The sequence below is a fragment of the Vipera ursinii genome, assembly GCF_947247035.1.
Source record: "Vipera ursinii genome assembly, chromosome: 9".
NCBI classification, from domain to species: domain Eukaryota; kingdom Metazoa; phylum Chordata; class Lepidosauria; order Squamata; family Viperidae; genus Vipera; species Vipera ursinii.
This window is the reverse complement of record NC_139523.1, coordinates 9,839,630-9,860,109: the sequence shown is the minus strand read 5'-3', so window position 1 is coordinate 9,860,109 and position 20,480 is coordinate 9,839,630. Positions and strand designations below refer to the sequence as shown.

At 44.1% G+C, this 20,480-nt stretch overlaps 2 protein-coding genes across 6 annotated transcripts in view; one reads left to right on the top strand and one right to left on the bottom strand.

The window, feature by feature from the left end:
• Positions 1–2,381: 2,381 nt before the first annotated feature.
• The window catches only part of PPT1 (palmitoyl-protein thioesterase 1), a 25,153-nt gene continuing 7,054 nt past the window's right edge, over positions 2,382–20,480 (top strand). For 3 of the 4 annotated variants that reach the window (XR_014493321.1, XM_083369806.1, XM_083369807.1), the window contains exons 1-9: positions 2,382–2,519; positions 4,943–5,052; positions 6,016–6,143; positions 6,711–6,781; positions 10,225–10,324; positions 10,471–10,561; positions 11,671–11,769; positions 12,938–13,009; positions 13,663–13,854. Coding sequence is in view for 3 of the 4 variants with exons in the window: in XM_083369806.1 (XP_083225932.1) it covers positions 2,402–2,519; positions 4,943–5,052; positions 6,016–6,143; positions 6,711–6,781; positions 10,225–10,324; positions 10,471–10,561; positions 11,671–11,769; positions 12,938–13,009; positions 13,663–13,821 (948 nt within the window). In the remaining variant the exon portion in view is untranslated. Of the gene's footprint in view, positions 2,520–4,942; positions 5,053–6,015; positions 6,144–6,710; positions 6,782–10,224; positions 10,325–10,470; positions 10,562–11,670; positions 11,770–12,937; positions 13,010–13,662; positions 14,549–20,480 lie in introns of those variants that run through there. The other variant, XM_083369805.1, reaches the window with a different exon arrangement.
• Positions 14,919–20,480, bottom strand: part of CAP1 (cyclase associated actin cytoskeleton regulatory protein 1) — a 23,566-nt gene continuing 18,004 nt past the window's right edge. For both annotated transcript variants that reach the window (XM_083369766.1, XM_083369765.1), the window contains exons 10-13: positions 19,666–19,789; positions 19,147–19,229; positions 18,213–18,356; positions 14,919–16,291 (exon numbers count right to left, since the gene is read on the bottom strand). In XM_083369766.1, coding sequence (XP_083225892.1) covers positions 16,208–16,291; positions 18,213–18,356; positions 19,147–19,229; positions 19,666–19,789 — 435 coding nt within the window. In that variant the 3' untranslated portion in view covers positions 14,919–16,207. The remainder of the gene's footprint in view (positions 16,292–18,212; positions 18,357–19,146; positions 19,230–19,665; positions 19,790–20,480) is intronic.

The window sequence follows — 20,480 nt, the reverse complement described above, 5'->3', positions numbered from 1 at the left end:
GTCATCCCTCCTTCCCACCCTGTTAGCAAGCCCCTTGCAGGATGTTTATAAGATTGGGGGGCTGTACGCAGCTAGGAAGAAGGAAAGAGTGTTGTCTCTTAGGCTAAGCAAGAATGGAAAATGGAAAACAAAAGAGGTTTCTACATGGTTTTATTTGCCCAATGCTGTTATTCAATGCATGCAAGTAGTCCCTGACTTATGGCAACGACTGGGACCAGAACTTCCATCGCTAAATGAGTCAACACATGACCATGTCTGGTTTTACAGCCCTGTTTTTGCTGCAGTTGTTAAGCAAATCCAGCTTTGCATATTGAGTTTGCTTGTCGGAGGCCAGCCGGGAAGGTCACAAATGGAGATCACGTGACCCTGTCGATACTACAGTCATCCTAAATACATGCTGGTTGCCAAGTGCCCATATTGCGATCACGTGACCGTGGGGGACACCGTGACAGTTGTGAATAAAAAGACTGGTCATAATTCACTAATTTCAGTAAGTTTGAATGGTTGCTCAACGAATGGTCGTAAGCCGATGACTGTACTAATAACATGTTGGGACAGGAAGGACAAGAATTATGCTGCTTTAGTGGAGGGATTATGTCCTTGAAAAGAGGTGCACAGGCTAGATTCCAGTTTATTGCATTGCCCTCAACAATTTGGAGGAATCTGGAATCCACAACAAACGGTATCAACAAACGGAAAGAAAGTTTACTAGGGATTAAATTAACAGCACTTCCTAACTTCAGCCACTTTAAGATATGTGGATTTCAACTCCCAGCATTCCCCAGCCAAGGCATGCTGACTTGGGAATTCTGGGAGTTGAAGTCCACATAATTAAAGCTGCTGAGGTCGAGAAACACAGGATCAGATGGCCACTAGAGAGCAGCAAAGAGCTGTCTTAAAAATAGATATATATTGCAATAATCTGTATATTCGCTATATTTGTAAATATATATTGGGTGCCATTTCATGGTCTACATTTTTGTAGCTGAGATCTGGTAGCCCGATTCAGTAGGAAACGTGTGCAAAAAGCTGCTCTCCATTCAGGGAAGGGATCCAAGTGCACATCTATATAAATGCAAGCACAATTAACATAAAGAGCTGCAATTCTGTGCTTCCAAGGTTGAGAATAGGTTTCCTCGAATGCTTCCATTGGAACATTCGAATAGAATACTTATTTATTTATTTATTTTAATTCCATTTATATCCCGCCCTTATCCGAAGACTCAGGGCGGCTTACAAGCTTAGCAGTAGCCTTCATTCTATGTATATGCCTGCTTGTTAGGGCTTTCACACACACCCCAAGCGGCATTATTACAAAGTCAGCTTAATTGCACCCAACAATCTGGGTCCTCATTTTACCTACCTCGGAAGGATGGAAGGCTGAGTCAACCTTGAGCCTGCTGGGACGCGAACCTGCACTAATTGCAGGCAGCTGGTGTTACTTGAGGAGGCATTAGCCCACTGCTCCACCAAGGCTCATACTTCTGATTCTTTTATTTCTAGACTAAAATAGAGAAGTAGAGATCTACCATCCATCCAATTTGTATGGGCTCTCTGCAGCTCCTTTAAACTTAAACTCTAATCCAGAGTTCCCCAACCTTGGTAACTGAGGAATTCGGGGAGTTGAAGTCCACAAGTCTTAAAACTTACCAAGGTTGGGGACCCCTGCTCTACCCGACTCATTTCCTGAGCTCATATACTGTGCTACATCATAATATATTTCGGGACAGCACACTCTGGAACCGATCATCCTGGCTTTGTTTAATCCTTGTTAAATAACGTTTTAGTATATATGAATGCAGCTGCCCTCATCGGCAGACACTGCCGAGCCGCCGTAATAACTGCATCCCTCCATATAAATGAAACAGAGATATATTGTGGAGTGGAGAAGATGGATTGATTATACCCAGAATAAATATGGGACTAAAAAGTTTCACCTAGCATTTGAATAAGTATTGATGTGATATTTATATTGCTTGTAGCTAGTTTATAAGAGTTAAAATGCGATAGATTTAATAGTTTATTGTTGTTTGCATAAGGTAGACTATGATTGTTTGTATTTTTATACCCTGTATTGAACTCTGGGAAGTCGGGGAGGGGGGAGGGAGGGAGGTGGTGGGGAGGGTTGGGGAGAGGGGAGGGGGTGGGGAGGGGTTTTGCTTTGTTAAAAAAATGTATTGTAAAACTTTTCAATAAAAATAAATAAATCAATGAAATGGATGCAACGGATTCTGAAATGGATGAAAAAAGCCACTTTTCCAAGGCGAGACCTCAAAACTACAACTCCCAGAGTTCCTCGGGGGAAAGCGAGGCTCTGAGCGGCCCCCCCTCTCAAGGGCGAGGCCATGTGCTGTCACGTGACGCCCGAGCCGGTGGGGGGAAGTCACATGATCCCTGGAGGATGGCGCCGGGCGGATGGATGCTGCTTGCGGGGCTCCTGCTGCTTCTGGGCGGACTTGGCCGGCCGAGCTCCGGGAGCGCTGCGGTTCCAGTGCCGCTGGTTATCTGGCACGGCATGGGTGAGCCAGGCTTCGCCCTTTGGGAAAATTTAAAGGGCCTCTTTCCAATTGCAGCCGGTTGGAAGTCGGAGCAGAGCTGCTTAGTTTGGCTTCTGTTTCCCAGTCAGGCTGGGGATGATGGGACTTGTTGCTCGAAGGCTTCTTTTTCTCGGGGGAAGCCTCATTGTGTTAGCCCAGGCATCTTCGAACTTGGCCCTTTCATGACTTGTGGACTTCAACTCCCAGCGTGGCTGGCTGAGGAGTTCTGGGAGTTGAAGTCCACAACTCCCAGAACTCTTCAGCCAGGCACGGGAGTTGAAGTCCGCAAGTCATAAAAGGGCCAAGTTCGAAGACCCCCTGTGTTAGCCGTTGATTTTATCCATGGACCTAATAATAGGTCTCCGTTGAGACAACTTTAAAGTAGAAAATCAACCAGTAGAAACCAGTAAAACCTGTTAATTGGGCTGTTGATGAAGTCTGGTGTGCCATTCAGGCAGATCTGAATGGCTTGCTAAAGTGGACAGCCTTGGCCACTGGATGAAACACTCCCAAGGATGGAGTCACATCTGATCGGGGTGGGGGGGGAGCTGTTGCAATAGAGCCCCCCCCCCAGAGTAGGTCGCTTTCCATCCCTGCTGTTCTCTTTTAGGGGTGGCTGAGTATCCTCTTACTACGGGCACTAGACAGTAAGAGGCAGGCAGATCCTACACCAGGGATGTCCAACCTTGGAAGCTTTAAGGTGTGGACTTCAACTCCCAGAATTCCCTAGCCAGTCACTCCCAGAATTACTGATTGGGGAATTCTGGGAGTTATAGTCCATGAATCTTAAAAGTCTTAAAGTTGAAAAGTTTGCCCTACACGTAGTCCCAGATATGTGTGGTAACATCTTTGGAATCATGTGCTTCCTTGACAGTGGCATTCAGGGATAATTTAAGGCTATCAGCTGCCCTCACCCAACTTCCCTTGTGAAGTTGGGGGGAATAAAATTGGGGGTAACTTTTACCTACACTTTCTTAACCTTTAAGGAAAAAAAGTTTTGCAACGGTTGGTAAAATTACATTTTTTGTTGTGTTTGTTTTATATATTGTGATTCTGTTAGAGGCACACATACCATGTTAGGGGCACACATACCAGTTTAATCATGGTCTGTTTCATATGCTTAGCAGTGGAAGAATGGTGGTGCCCCTGGGAAGCTTTTATTTGTGATCAGTTGCTGGCTGTTGGAAAATTAATTATGGTGACACCCTATACATATTTATCTGGAATTAACATAAATTCCTTTGAGTTAAGTGGAGTTTCTGAATTGATATGAATTGTAAGTTCCATGTTAATATATGTTAATATATAATACTAGTGGTTTGCGCCTAAATAGATTCCAATCCACCAAGGTAGGAGTCAAATACTAGTTCTGTTATGAAAGTAATTTAGTTACAAGAGTCTCACAATGGAATTTGAAGGCTGAAATATGAAAGCTTGTGTTACTGTAGAAATTGTGCAGCTGGTATAATAAAAATGAAAGCAATGATGACTAAAACCAAGTTCCTGTTTCTAAAATACTTCCTTGTTTTTCTCAGCAGAAGATTTGATTCCTTTATCTTTGGGGGGGTGGGTAAATATGCGTGTAGGAGTGTTTATGATTTGTAAAATGGAAGGTTAGCCTTTCCTTTTAGCATACAAGTTGACTTGACTTACACTTGGAATTGAGCCTGGAATTATAGTCATGTGGATTGTTCAGTGTGTCACCAGGTGATGCCGCTCAATTTTATGACCTTTTTTGTGGTTGTGGCTAAATGAAGCACTCTAAAGGTTAAAATATTAAGCAAATTCATTTTTTTGTGGTGGGTGTTTGTTTTTTTTGCTGGCATGGCAGTTTCCGGCAAAACATGTCATAAATTGCCTTGTGTCAGCAGGATGTTGCAAAAAGGATAACTGCAGAAAGAACAATTGTAACCCACGTATCTTCCGTAGAAGATGTGTATATTGAGCGGGTCATAAGGAGGGCTGAGAAAATATCTGCTGACCCCTCACATAGCCTCTTGTTTTTAAGATGGATTTTATTGCACATAAATATTTGTAATGTATTTATAAACACAGGTAGCATGAAACCAGCTAATTTTATTCAGACCTAGCCAGGGGACAGTCTCTGCTTCGCATTTGAACCACCATATTGAATCTGTGAATCTGGAGTATGACAAGGCTTCAAGGCTCATCTAAAGCAGCTTTTTCTTGCTATATATGGTGGTATTAGATCAGCATTTTATGTAAGATTCTAGCACTTTTATATGTGTTCATAATTTTAAAACACAGCTTTTTTAAAAAAACTAGGGCATTTGCTTACTGTTCGACTAAATGCTGTTAATATATTTATTGCTATAAATAGTTAAGGAACCTAGACAAACAGTTACTCTGGTTTTCTGTGTTTGCTTTTCTTTTTTACATTACAGGAGATAGTTGTTGCAACCCCATAAGCATGGGTTATATTAAAAAAATCGTGGAAGAGAAAATCCCAGGAATTTATGTGCTGTCTCTGAAGATAGGCAACAACTTAATTGACGTGAGTTCGTTCGTACAGTGCATGCTTTCAGCATGCAGACATGTGAATTAGACATTTTCAGACTCTTTTCTAAAAGGAAGAGTCAACATCTTGGATGTAGACTGACTCTAGGGTGCTGAAACAGCCTGTTTTGTACTTGAGGTGGGGTCTTTTGAATTCAAATGATTTGTACATCTCTTAATTAATTGGCCGGACCAGCTGGCTGCCTCATACGAAGAGGGTGAAACAGAAGCTTCAGTGTTGAGAATCTGAGAGTAGGCCTGCCGATTCAAACCAAGACACATCTAGCTTCTTTCCTAGGTGTCAGGTACAAAGAATCAGGACTACTGGTTGGGTTGAGGTATAGAAGATTTATTGAAGACTATATGAAAGAATCGGGTCAACTAAAGTTCAACATTAAATTGGCTCCAGATAAGGGTCAACAGAATTCAGGAGGGGTTGAACTTGGCTCCCTTGTGGCCATGCAAGGATTCTAATCTGATCATATGTTTAACTCCTCCCCCCAGCTCTGTCTGTTCTTCTACAATACATAAAGTAGCCCACCAGTGTATTTAGGAAGCTGACCTATGAGAAAAAGGCAGCCCTCTTCTCCCATTGTTGCTCCCATGCACCTGGTGTGCAGAGGCAGAGTAATCTTGTATTTGGAGACTACACCTTGCTACCAAGATTGGTGGCTCTTGATAGACCTGTTCTCTGTTTGTCTAGTTCAGGGGTAGGCAACCTCGGCTCTTTTATGACTCATGGACTTCAACTCCCAGAATTCCTGAGTCAGCTCTGCTGACTCAGGAATTCTGGGAGTTGAAGTCCATGAGTCATAAAAGAGCCGAGGTTGCCTACCCCTGGTCTAGTTGGAAGAGCGATCAGGCCTTTCTGAATCGGCTTCCTGCCCTACCCATGAAGCCAATCCATTGAAGCTCCCACAGCTGGCTAGCCACTCCTCATCAACTTTTCGTTTTTCCTTAGGACATGGAGAACAGCTTCTTCATGGATGTCAATAAACAAGTCAAGAAGGTGTGTGACCAACTTTCTAAAGATCCAAAGCTTCAAGGTGGCTACAATGCCATGGGCTTTTCGCAAGGAGGGCAGTTCTTGTAAGTATTTCAAATAGGAGGTGATGGAAGACCCTGGAATGAAGTTAGTGAATGGAGCCCCCATGTTACTGGCAGAAACTCTCGGTTGCATACCTGCGAATCTCGGATTCAGTCCTTGATTTCTACCATTAAAGAGTAGCAGATGATGAGCATCACAGCTCAGAGTAGATCTGTTTGGGATACAGTGAAAATGCCTATCTGTTTTAAATTGACCAGTCCAGTCATTAAACAAAACCATAATGCCAACTTTTGTTTGTTTTGGCTTAGTGTCCTATGGTAGTTGTCAGCCATGGTAGTTTCTAAAGCATGATTTATAGCTGTCAGGTTTCTGCTCATGCTGCCAATTCTGCCTTATTTTACAAACAGGTCTCACTGAACTCAGCAACAGTCTGTACCGCCCAACCTGGGGGCGATCTAGATATTCTGGAACTTCATTTCCCATCCCTGTTCCAACCCTCGCAACACCAATGATTAATGCTGCACCAGACAGCTTGAAATTATAATCAGGTGGATTCTGTTCTGTGGTGGAAGGTCTTTCTGGTGGTGATCTGTTTTTCTCCTCCTTAGGAGAGCAGTGGTGCAACGATGTCCATCTCCACCGATGTTCAACCTTATTTCCATAGGAGGTCAACACCAAGGTAACTCTGTTTTTCAAAGGCGAGCATAGTTTTAGGACATCATAAATATTGTCCTCGTTGTTAGTTGCGAAGTCGTGTCCGACCCGTTGCGACCCCATGGACAACGTTCCTCCAGGCCTTCCTGTCCTCTACCATCTTCTGGAGTCCATTTAGGCTCACGCCTACTGCTTCAGTGACTCCATCCAGCCACCTCATTCTCTGTCATCCCCTTCTTCTCTTGCCCTCAACTTTTCCCAGCATGAGGCTCCTCTCCAGTGAGTCCTTCCTTCTCATTAGGTGGGCAAAGTATTTGAGTTTCAACTTCAGGATATGGCCTTCTAAAGAGCAGTCAGGGTTGATCTCCTCTAGGACTGACCGGTTTGATCGCTTTGCAGTCCAAGAGACTCTTTGTCCTCATAACAAGGTAGAATTTGGCCCTTTCAAGGTCTAGCAAATTTGTCCTCTGATTATGAAGGATTCAAGATCCAAGTTGGGAAAACCGCAAAAAGACTGGGACACTGAAAGTAAGTGTTTTCTGGTAGTATATCAGGACCAGGGAACCTATGAGCAGCACAGAACCATTCAGTGACAAATGGCCTATTTTCAACAGCACAATTTTCATTAGATTGAGAGTTATGGGGGTTTGTCTATAGGCAGAGCAAGAATGGCAGCACAAGACTGTAAGCAGCACAACACTCTTTCTCACTCTTAAACCCCCATCCTCCCCAAACCTCAACATCAAGCCATAATTGTGTTAAAAGATTTTAACACAATCTTCCTGTTGTTGTTTTTTTTCTTTTTTTTCTTTTGTTGTTTCTGGAAGTGGTCTGGTTGACTTTTTTTCCTTTAATGGCACAGAAATATTTTTTGTCCGCTACAAAGGAAGAGACTTCTTTTGAGTCAGGGGCTGCAGCGATATCAAAGAAGGGGAAGAGCTGAATGTTTTTTAAACGCAGTTGTGGCTTGATGCTGAGGTTTGCGGAGGAGGGGGATTTAAGAGTGAGAAAGGGAGTTGTACAGCTTACAGTCTTGTTCTGTCATTCTTGCTCTACTTATATACAACCCCCCCAGACCTCCAAATCTACTGATAATTGTGCCGTTGAAAACGGGCTGTTTGTAACAATGTCAGCACGTGATCTAAGGGTCTTTGTGTGCTGCTCATAGGGTTCCTACTCCTGATATACTACCAGAAAACATCTACTCTCAGCATCTCCGTCGTATTGTAAGGTTTTCCCAAATTTTGAAGGCTGTGGAACTTGTTAGTTTTTTTAAAAAAAGACACCAATCCAGAATTTGTGATCAAGAGGCAAAGTTCTGGTGATAGAAAACTGGCTGTGTTTGTGTTATTCCCCTCCCCCCCCCCCCCCGGGCGCCTTAGTTTCTCATGAATCAAACTCTCATGGGACTCAGTTGAAGAAACTCTGCTCCAGTGTCTTGTTAAACCTGAAGTACAGGTTTACTAGGATGGATCCTGAGGTCGTTGTTTAAACTTGTGTCTGATGTAAAATTCAATCTGCTGGGGTTTTAATTTTTCAACGTTATCTTCAGTTTCTTGGCCAACACAAAATCGGATTTCCCTATTTTAACTATATGTTTTTCTAAAACATTGAAAAATCCCAAACACTTGTGTGTTCAGACCAGAATTAGGCAACACGTGACTCTCGAATTCAGTCTTTTACTGACCTCCCCCTCCACCCTGAAATTATATTGCTGATGTTTGGTGGCAAACCGTCGTTGAACTCTGAGAGCGCAATTTTCTGCACAATTTCAATAGGGAAGAATAGAAAAATATGTTGCTCAAAGCATTGGATAAACCAGGGGTAAGCAACCTTGGCTCTTTTATGACTCATGGCTAGCTCAGGAATTCTGGGAGTTGAAGTCCACGAGTCATAAAAGAGCCAAGGTTGCCTACCCCTGGGATAGACTGTATGTACCTTGAAAAATGGGGACTCCATCAATCCATTCCTTGCTAATTTTGCCTCGTTCCACTGCGGGGTTGGGATGTCAAAAAATATATCTCCCTGACCCTAGAGAGGGGTCCACATAGTATTGAATCACCTGTACTATGTTTGAAGATATCCTACAACTAATAAAGATTTCTGTTTAAAGTGGGTATCTTGCTAGGTAGGTAACTGTTTCCTCACTTCCACCATTCAACTTTTCAGCCATTGACGTGCCAAAAAATATGGATAGTCCTTGATGTACAGTATGACCACAATGGAGCCCAAAATTTCCATTGCTAAGCACAAGACAGTTGTTAAATGAATTTTGCCCCATTTTGCAACCTTTCTTGCCACAGTTATTAAGTGAATCACTGCAGTTGTTCAGTTAGCAACACGGTTGTTAAATACATTTGGCTTCCCCATTGAGTTTGCTTGCCAGAAGGTTGCAAAAGGTGACCACATGATCTTGGGACACAGCAGTTGCCAGTTGCCAACCAAGCCTCCAAATTTTGATCACGTGACCGTGGGGATGCTGCAACAGTTGTAAATGTGAAAAATGGTCATACGTTGCTTTTTTTTTAGCGCCCTTGTAACTTTGAACGATCACTAAACAAATGGCTGTCTAGGGAGATTTTCAATCGTCCAAGTCATGGTTGCCCCAAAGATACTTTTTCCAAAAGGCAACTGGACTTTTTTTTTCCCCTTTGAAAACATTTCACTTATCATCCAAGAAGCTTTTTCAGTTTCTGCATTCAGGTTTCAGAACCCTTTGGGTAAACGAATGGTGGTAAGTCAGGGATTAGCTGTATGCTGTCATGGTTCCGACAGATGAAACTCTTCAAAAGAACTTCGAGGCATTGTTTACCTTAAAGGATCTTTTATTCAAGTAGCACAATATTGGCACTTACATAATCGAAGGCACATGGTATCAAAGCACAATTCCCTCCTCCAATTAGCAGTCTTAAATCACTTTCGCCAGTTAGCTTGAAGCCCGGGCTTCCTCTCCAGCCCGCCAATTCTTTATCAGCTTTGAGTCCAGTAACCTTGATTCTCACGCTAAGTCTTAGTGTTGTCATGTCTAGCTGGACTCTCATTCACATCCCCCCCCCAGCATCATCTAACTCTAAAAGCGAAAGGGAAAAAGATGGCTATATTTCCATCTGTTGTCAGGGGAAAAACATCGGATGTTAGCAGTGTTGACATATGCATTAGTGCAGCGGCTCCCAACCTTTTCTATACCCCACACCCCTAGAACGCTTCTGATATAGTCTCACGCCCCTTAACAAAAGTTCGAAATAACGGCAATGAGTTATGCATATACACTATAATTTTTGAAAACCCACGTTTTTGCACCTCCTGGAATATCGTCTCGTACCCCAGGGGGTGCAAACACCCCTGGTTGGGAACCCCCTGCATTAGTGTCAGTGGAGCGGCCCCTCAGACTTTTTTCTGGGCTTGCTTGACAAGCTAATGTGCAAAATCTAAGTGTGCAAATTCTAAGTGATTCTCTTCCTACTGCAGGTGTGTTTGGTTTTCCACACTGCCCTGGGGAGAGCTCGCATCTTTGTGACTGGTTGAGAAAAGTGCTGGATATTGCTTACACAGATAAGATTCAGAAGCAGTGAGTTTGGCTTTTCCAATATATATATGTAGGGTATATTGGGGGTAACCCAAAATCTATTGGGGGAAAAAATGCCTGGGTGGAATGGGAAAAATTCAACAGCTCTTTTACGATTTGGGGTTTGCCCTGTTCTCTCTCTGCTACAGCCTAGTCCAGGCCCAATACTGGCACGATCCAGTGAACGAGCAGCAGTACCGCAGAAGCAGTCTCTTTTTGGCTGACATCAATCAGGAGCGGGTAAGCCAGTCCAGACTCTCTAACCCAGGGGTCTTCAAACTTGGCAACTTTAAGATTTGTGGATGTCATGTCCCAGAATTCCTCAGCCAGCCCTGAGGGCTGGCTGAGGAATTCTGGGAGTTGACGTCCAGGAGTCTTAAAGTTGCCAAGTTTGAAGACCCCTGCTCTAACCAATGCAAAATGCTAGGCTGTTTGCATACTGTTGAAAGGCTTCTGTGTGCCAGGAAACCAACCACAGGGTTCCTGTGTGCCAGGAAACCAACCACAGGGTTTGTAATTTGTAATTTGCTGCCTCGACTCACCTTTGGCGAGATGGGTGGCGTATAAATTTAATAATGAAAATAAATGAACGAATGACTGGGAATGAGTCAACAAACCGTACCTTAGCAGAGGAGCAGACTCAGGTACTCTAAACCAATATTTCTCAACCTTTATCAACTTTAAGATATGTGGACTTCAATGCCCAGAATCTCTACATATCTTAAAATTCCCTAGGTTGAGAAATACAGCTTTAAACCAGAGATCTATTTGCAACCGGGCTGCGTGCAGCTTAACTTGCACAAGCAGTGTGCCGGTATGTGTGGGCATGCCACGCAGCTTAAGTTGAGCTGCCTACACGTGCACGCCAGCCTGCCACTCATGTGGCCCAGTTCCCCTCTTCCCCCCCCCCATCACCGGGCCACCGAGCCGCAAAGGTTGGGGACTGCTGCTATGGGGCATCTTCCTGAAAAAGTGTGAGTTTGAAGCATTTGAAAGAAAGTTCAATTGGCAAAACCAGAACTAACCCTACACTTGAATCCTGATTCATTATATCTACACAAAACACAGCTGCTTCAAAGAAACTAAGCTGGTCTGGGTGGGTTCAGTGCCTTTGAAACACCCTTTTTGTATTGCATTATTCTGACAATATAACAACTTTCTAGTGTTCATTTTGTACTGTAAGTCATGCTGGAAACTTTGAAGAATGGAACATAAAATATGTTAATCTATCCTTCACCATTTACATATGCCCAGGATTAAATGGTAACGGTAGCATGTTTTGATGTAGAGTTTGATTTTTTGCCATTAACACTTTTCTGAAATTTATCTTTCTCTGCCTGTTTTTCCAGGTTATCAACGAGACTTACAAGAAAAACCTGATGACGCTGAAAAAATTTGTGATGGTGCGGTTCCTCAATGACACAATGGTAGATCCTCCTGCCACTGAGGTGAGCTGCTCAGAAGGGTGCTATAAAAGGTGTGCACATCTGAAAATCAAAATGGGATTTAGCCCTTGTGTACCGCCCAGAGGCAGTTCTTAGTCCCAAAAAAAGTACAGGTAGTCCCTGACCTACGACCATAATTAAACCAGAATTTCCATTGTTCAGTAAGGTGGTTGTCAAACAGTGTCACAACTGATTTTATGACCTTTTGTGCCATGGTTGTTAAGAGATTCGCTCCAGTTGCTAAGTACATTACGTGGTTTGATCCTGACCGGCTCAAGGTTGCCTCAGCCTTCCATCCATCCGAGGTCTGTAAAATGAGGACCCAGATTATCGGGGGGGGGGCAAAAGGCTGACTCTGTAAACCGCTTACAGAGGGCTGTAAAGCACTGTGAAGCGGTATATAAGTCTAAATTGCTATTGCTAAGTGAATCCAGCTTCCCCCTTGATGTTGCTCGTTTGTGCTTGATGGAAGCTGGCTGTGAAGGTCGCAAATGCTGATCGTGTGACCCTGGGAAGCTGCAACCATCATAAATACTTGCTGGTTGCCAAGTATCCAGGTTTTGATATTATGACTGTGGGCATGCTGTGACGGTTGCAAGTGTGAGGACCAGTCACATGTTACTTTTCTCAGTGGCATTGTAACTTTGAACGAATGGTTGTACCATTTTTGAGTCCAGTATCCTCAGACGTGGTATTCTGGCAGGTCTCCCCTTTTGGGGCACAGGGGATTTATCGCTTTTCTCCCTGTCTTGTCTACGGAGATTCTCCATCATTCCAGGTCATGGTTGTCCCAAAGGTGCTTTTTCATGAGGCAACTGGCCTTTCTTGTTTTTCTTTGAAGACGTTTTAATTCTTCAGCTCTCCCTGTCCCACTTTTGAGAATCCAGCTCCAAGGGTAGGCAACCTTGGCTCTTTTATGACTCGTGGACTTCAACTCCCAGAATTCCTGAGCCAGCCATGCTGAGGGGAAAGGGAAAGTTTCCAAGCTGAGCCATGCTGGCTCAGGAATTCTGGGAGTTGAAGTCCACGAGTCACCCAAGAGCCAAGGTTGCCTACCCCCTGCACTAGATGTTCTCATTAGGATAAGAAACACAGGGTTGGCTCTTAGCAGTTTCCAGGGATTGATCACAATAAAGACAATTTATGCCTTCTTGTTCTCTTTCCTTCCAAGTGGTTTGGTTACTACCGGAGCGGCCAGACGAAGGAGACCATTCCTCTTCAAGAGACCACGCTCTACACGGAGGTAATTACCTCGAGTGCTGCTGTCTTTCCTTTGAATGACTGAAAACTCAAGTTAGCTTGCAATAAACATCCTATCTGACACTGCAGCCAGCATTATGTTAGGGGACATAATTTGCCTATTCGGGCAAGAACGAAAGGTCTGTAATAAATATTACCTTGAAAATTGCTTCCAGGATTGGAAACCATCAGGGTTTGGCAGAAGGACCTCTAGAGTTTCGTTCACCCAACAAACTTAAACTAGGTCAGTTAAGGGCCGTGGCTATATCTATGTGCTAAACGTGGTTATTTCTAACTTTGAGTTAGCTACCTGAGGTTTGCTATTGCCTTAATTATTTTGTCTACTTCCCTGTCTAGTTTATAGCTCTGAGATACCCTTCTGTCCCCTCCCCCCACCCCATTTAAGTAGTAACAAAGACTAACACAGCTTAGCTTTTTAAGGTTGGCTAGATGCCACCTGCCAAACCTTCAAGCTGTATCGGGTGAATCCCTAAAAAGCATGAACAATCCTATGGATTGCTGAATTAAGACAGAAGTCTCGGTTACACCCTAAATGTTATGGCAGAGTGTGGTTGGGTTATAGTATGAATTTTGCCATAGTCTCTTCATTTAGTTTCTGACTCCTCAGTTTAACTGGCATGTTCCCTTCTTTTCCAGGATCGCCTGGGCCTGAAGGAAATGGACCAAGCAGGGAAGCTGGTGTTCCTTGGGGCAGAAGGAGACCATCTCCGCTTTTCCAAAGAGTGGTTCTTCAAGAACATCGTGCCATTTCTCACTGATGCTGCTGGTGATGACAGTCAGGCTGTTCTGTCATAGGGTTTGCTGGCTGGAGATGATTTTTATGGCAAGGTGGGATACGCTCCATAGAGACCTATCTTGAAGACAGGGCTGTTTCTACTAACCTGCTAGGCTACTGTTCCATTTCAGGATTAACAGCTTAGTCATGTTCAACTGCAAGTATTTAAAACCTTTTCAAAAACCAACTTTTGTCTCCAGGACCTGCCTGTTGTAGGTGTTAAATCAGCTGTCACCTGATAATATGGTATTTGTATGGCACAATCGGAGCTGGTCACCATTGTTTGGGAGGGTGTAACTGATAGGAATCACAATGCGTAAAATTCCCACTTCAGGTATGTACAGTTTAAGTCCCGTTTGGAAGAAAGACCCCTTCTGTGATTTTATTGAGATGTCAGTCTAAAGAAACTCAAAAGCACTGTAAATGCCATTGTGTAGTTGCTCTGAATGGAGATACTGAATAGGGCTGCATTCAGAATGAGGTGTGGAGGGGTGAGGTGTTTCCACAGCTGAGATTTTTCTCTGAAAACTGTGGGCTTTCATGGGTGGAAGGAGTCACTGTTAATGCTGCAAGGAATTCTAATAAAAAGCCATTGATTAGATCTCCCAGAAAAGGGGGAAGATTTAAAATACGATTTATGGAAGAGGATTCCATTTTGAAACCATGTTAATTCATGTTTGCTTTGGTTTACATTACAAGTATTTTGCAATTTGACACAGTCTAATAAACCAGTTTTATTAACTTAGATTGCAATGGTGGTAACTTCAGGGCTGGTGTGACTTAACAGTCACATCATCTGTATGTGCTCATACTTGACTGGACAATTGGACTTTGTTATTCCACAGAGCATTACACCATAAACTAATCGGGCTTAGTGCGTTGGGAACCTAATCCAGTGCTCTTCAACCTTGAAGATGTGTGGACTTCAACTCCCAGAATTCCCTAGCCAGTATTGGGCTAAACTACAGACTCCTCCAGGCAGTATATTTTAATAGCCCTCTGAGGCACAGATCATTTAGGCAGGAGATAACGCTCATCCTGGCAAGAATTATAGAAAAACAACAACGGAACAAGAGCGACCAGCTCTGAAGACACGTGGCAAGCTTAGTAAGGATCATGCTTTATGAGCAACTTGGCATTAATTTTATTCTATCTTCAGTATAATTTTAAGTACATAAGAAAGACTTTATATTCCACAAGCCTCAGGAGAGATGTACGAATCACAGGACAGTTTCAAAATAAGAGTTGCATATCTTCTGTTAATTTTCAAGTGGAAAACTCAAAATGTGGCAAAAAGGAGGAAAGAAAAGATATTATCTGCATTACTACAGTTAGACAGGCAGCTCCCTGTGGTGGGTCATTCCAGTACCATGCCTTCAGCCTGGGCACGATCACCAGAGTGCTGTGTGACACGAAACTCTGCAGAGAAGCAGCAAGGAGAGAGAGGGAGAACTAGCTAAAGAGCCCAAATGCTATGGGGCTAACAAATGCCAGTGAGCAGCAGAACCAAAACGCCATGGAATTGTGCTTACAAACAATTAAATACTTCTCTTGGAATGGAGCATTAATTCTGCCCTGGGGGGAAAAAAACAACCACCTGATACAGATTCTGGGAAAAACTGTCCTGGAAGACTGAACAGTGTTCAGTTGTTCAAAAGAGGCCTCTTGGGCACAATTTTCCCTTTGTAAGAGGGCTTGAATGGAAGGGGTCGAGGGGCAGGTTTCGAACTGCTGGACAGGTGCCCAGAAAGGAGAATTGGTTCCATGGTAATCTTGTGGCACCTGTAGCCGGGCAGTTTCCCTCCTCCCCCACAACATGGCACAACACAGAATTTACAAGGACAACACAGGAAGGGGGAAAGAGGGGAGAAGGAATGTTACACATCCCATTTTTCAGCCTTTGGTCCAGCAAAGCTATTCTCAGCATCTCTTGGTGAGATTAGTTGAACAGAATTATTTCCCTCGGACCTCCCCCAGTTTAATAAGCCTGTCAAGTATATTTCATACATCTATAAAGGGGAGGGGCACCATATGCTGATAGAAACTTTGTCCCTCCCCCCCTCCCAACGTTCCTCATTTAAGTGAAACTCCTTGGCCTGCTTGACACCTGCACCGATTGGACAAGATGGCTGCTGCCTGACCAAGGGGGGGGGGAAGGGGAGTGAATGCCACACCTTCCTGCCAGTCAAGGGAGAGAATGGAATGAACCTGCCACCTTACCCCAAATCCCAGCCTGAGGTATATTTTCAGTGTGGGGAGGGAGGCAGGTCTTTCAAGAAGACAGAAGCAGACGGAGAGTTGAAAAATGGGACAAGGAATCTACAAGCCAGCCCCCAGAAAGCATTTTTTTGTGTGTGTCCCAAAGTGATGGTAGAGGAAGGGGAGGTCCTGAAGCAGGAGGCCATCTTATCCAGCAATTTCTGTCACCGTGGTGACCAACTTCTGCCCGTTCCATTGCGTCTTGAATTGTTCAGGGACAGGAAATTCGTTCTAGGGAAATCAAACATACAAGTCATTGTTGACTGGTGTGCAGAAGACAGACATCTCTGGTGCTGAGAACACCTCCATCCCAGGGCACAGCCCCCATGTTGTACACCTCTCCGAATTTGGCAAGGTTCCTAAGTCATCCAGTTCATATGTCGCTTCCCATAGTAGATGAGCAACTGGGCAACCTGCCATTTGAGGGAAGTCCCAAAACAATAGTTTTCTTCCTTCAGCAGCAGTATTGGATGACATAGTGCTAGAGCAGGGGTCTTCAAACTTGGCCCTTTTATCACGTGTGGACTTCAACTCCCAGAATTCCTCAGCCAGCCATGCTGGCTGAGAAATTCTGGGAGTTGAAGTCCACAAATCATAAAAGGGCCAAGTTTGAAGACCCCTGTGCTAGCGAATGCAAGTATTTTCCCCAGCTATCAATGGTATTAATCTGCAGATCAATGAGTGGATGATAAAGCTACAGAGAAACGTATTGGCACAGTATCTTCTACATCCCAAAGTACACGGCCGTCCCCAGCTTAAGAATGACTTCTCTTCCTAGCTCTATCTTTAATTCAAATTTGTATTAAGTCAGAACTCATACTAGAAGACAAAATCCAGCCACTTGAAGGTAAAATGAGAGCAAATCCCAGTCCCTATTAGAACTGATGATGCTATCTAGTTTGGTAATGAAATGTCTGCAAGAAAACTAAGCTCAGGACCAAGGACCTCTCATTATAACCCTAAGCTACAAATATTCCCCTCTGTCGGAATTCAGACTTACCAACAGATTGCCTATTACCAAAAACGGTGGATGGCATTCTCTTTCCTTGAGTTGACAAATTGCTGAAGCCATACAATGTTTTCATGAAGCACTGAAAATAGGCTACATTATTAAAAACACACAGCTTGGTTCATCAGCCTGAGGAAAGACAATGTCATCCGCCATTTTGGGCAATAGACAGACCATCATAAGTACAGGTTGTAAGTTAAGATGTTTCCAACCCAGGGACTTCCTATATCTTCTGAGAACTGGATTTGAGTACCGTGCCAGCCTTCCTCAGTCAGACACCTTCCAGTTGTGCCATTTCTGGCTGGAAATTCTTTTACAACCCCACCTATTTTGAGGATGGTTATCCCAAGCCAGTTAAAGTTTCGGTTTTTCTTAATTTCCATTTCCTTGGCAGGGTCCATGCAGTATGTCTCAACAGGTCAGTTATTAACCTAGCAGAAACGTTTGCATGACATGCTCACCTCATTATTTTTGGCAGCTGCTGCATGAACCTAAATCCGTAAATTAACTTTAGCTAGTTTATGGTTCACTCTGTTTGCAGATTCAGAAACTGGATTAACTAGCCAGGTGAAATATGTTGTGTGACTACAGCTGGGGGCATTGATGTTTGCCAGTGAAAACCTGCTTCCCTTGTTAAAGAACTGATAACATGCCATTCTCTGAAACCATTATCTGCTTCAGCAAGAGAGGGGAAGTTTCAATTTTAAGTACGGGTAGTCCTCAATATACAACTGTTCAATTAGCGACCGTTCACATTTACAACCTACCTGAAAAGGGGGAGTTCCGAAGTTCCAACTGCCACTCCCCCCACCAATTATATGACCAAATTTCAGGTGCTCAGCAAAATGGCCACATTTATTGCCGTCTGCAGCATCGTGGAGTCACATGACCACATTTTACGACGATTAACCCTAACTAACAGTTAACGTCTGGCAAACAATGGGTTCACTTAATGACTGCAGCAAAAAAAAAAAAAAGGTGGTAAAATCGGGTCAGTCACGTGGCCGACTCATTTTATGACTCTCGCCACATTCAACCGTAATGGGCAGTCTCTATTACAGTCATATGTTAAGGACTACCTATAACTCCCCCTTTTCAGCTTTAATGAAGACCCCCTTCGGAGTGATATGGACAAGAACTCACAAAGTCACCGTTGTCTGTAGGAACAAGGACGTTCATCTCCGAGGACTTGGCACTAACAATCTCACACTTTAGAGAGCTCTTGCTCAAGTAGACTTGACAACCGTCTGTCTTGTTGATGGAAATGGTTGGCACTTTACCCATTACCTAGTGAAAAAAAGAGACCAGGTTGAGAAACTGGCAAGGGCTACACCTCCTATGCTAAGTCTGGACAACATTTTTTCCCTCTGTGGAAATCACATTTCCCTCAAGGTGCATTTAGAAGCAGCAAGGTGGACAGGAGCAAAGCACCCAACAGGAAGGTGCAAGTCTAAATCCAGAAGTTGAGGAGATCAATCGTACTCCTTCTGCACCTCCTTTTTACACTCTCCCAAGAAGGGATTTAGGGACGCGGTGGCTCAGTGGGTTAGGACGCTGAGCTTGTCGATTAGAAGGTCAGCAGTTTGGCGGGTCGAATCCCGAGTGCCGCGTAGCAGAGTGAGCGCCTGTTACTCGTCCCAGCTTCTGCCAACCTAGCAGTTCGAAAGCACGTAAAAATGCAAGTAGAAAAATAGGGACCGCTACGGTGGGAAGGTAACAGCGTTCCATGCGCCTTTGGCGTCCAGTCATGCTGGCCACATGACCACGGAGATGTCCTCGGACAAGCGCTGGCTCTTCGGCTTTGAAACGGAGATGAGCACCGGCCCCTAGAGTTGGAAACGACTAGCACGCGTGTGCGGGGGATCCTATACCTCTACCATAAGAAGGGATTTATGGATTCCTAAAGGACTGCATGGCTAATGGTCACAGCTTGACCACTCTCCTAAATGTTAAGATAGAAAAGAAGGGAAAGAAGGTGGGCTACAGCATTTTCATGCTTATAACACTGGTAACTCTTTGAGACACCTGGTGGAAGTTACTGTCAAGATGAAATGAACCAAAGGACATGTGCCATTACCTGAATTTGAACATCACGGCTGTTGATTATCTCAACAATGCCCACCACATCATCAAATACCAGCCCAAGTTTCTTACAGTTATCTGAGAGAGAGAGAGAAATGAGACTAGTATGGATTGCTTCCTTTAAGAAAATAAATCTCAACATAGCTAAGACTTATTTTTTCACTGACAGCCATAGCACATAGACTTTACAGCCCCCTCCAAGTGGTTTATAGAGTCAGCATATTGACCCCAACAATCTGGGCCCTCATTTTATCAGCATTGGAAGGATGGAAGGCTGAGTCATCCTTCAGCTGGTCAGGATCGAACTCCTGGCAGTGGGCAGTGTCAGTCTGCAATACTGCATTCTAACCGCTCGGCCACCATGGCTCCAGAATGAACGTGAACTTGGGCAAAGTCCAAGAGACAGTGGAGGACGGGGGGAGGTCTGGCCTACTAAGGCCCATGGGGTTGTGAAGAATCAAGACACAACTTAGCAACTGAACAACAAAATCCAAAAGAAGAGGTGTGAACTTACCCAGCGTGATGGAGTTGATCTTCCCTTGGATACGGAGTGTACTGTTCACACACTTGTAGACATAGGCCACCTGCTTCAACTCCGTGCCACTGATCACCAAGTTGGAGGCGTTCTCTTGGTTCTCCTAAAGAGGAAGGAGCAGCTGCTATTATTCAGATTCATCACCTTCTCTTGATGCAACCAGGAGCAGCAGAAACAATGACGAAATTCACACACACAAAAATCCACCCACAGGCTGGAGCAGGGGGTCCACCACGCACACTTCACCAACTGGGCATCAGGTAAGGGCTCTTAGCTGAATTGCATATGGTCCCCCCACTGAGACAGAGGCACAGAGCCCAAGTCCTCCTCTCATTGCAATTCTTAATGGGCAAAACCAGGACCAGAATAATTTAATCAATATTTAAGGTTGCAAGTAGTCCTTGACTTACAACTATAATTGAGCCCAGAATTACGATCATGTCAAGGCAATCATAAAGTGGGTCGCTATGTGAACTTGCCCGATTTTACTTTCTGAGACGGTTGTTAAGTGAACACCGTGATCCTTAAAGGAGTCCGTTTCCTCCAATGGACGTTTTTTGCAAGAGGTCCATTGTAACTTTGAAGGGCCGCCCAGGGAACACTTCCAGATAACTGGAGCTGAGGTTTTGTCCTGGCTCTATCTCCTCCTCCTCCTCCTCCTGTTAGAAAGAGGGCTGCCCTACCCAACGTGCCCCTTTTGAAGGCCAAGGGCTTGAAAATAAATGAGGCACCACCTGCAAGATAACGCACGCTTTTTGTATCGACACAATTTATACGCTCTTGTGCAAGCCAAG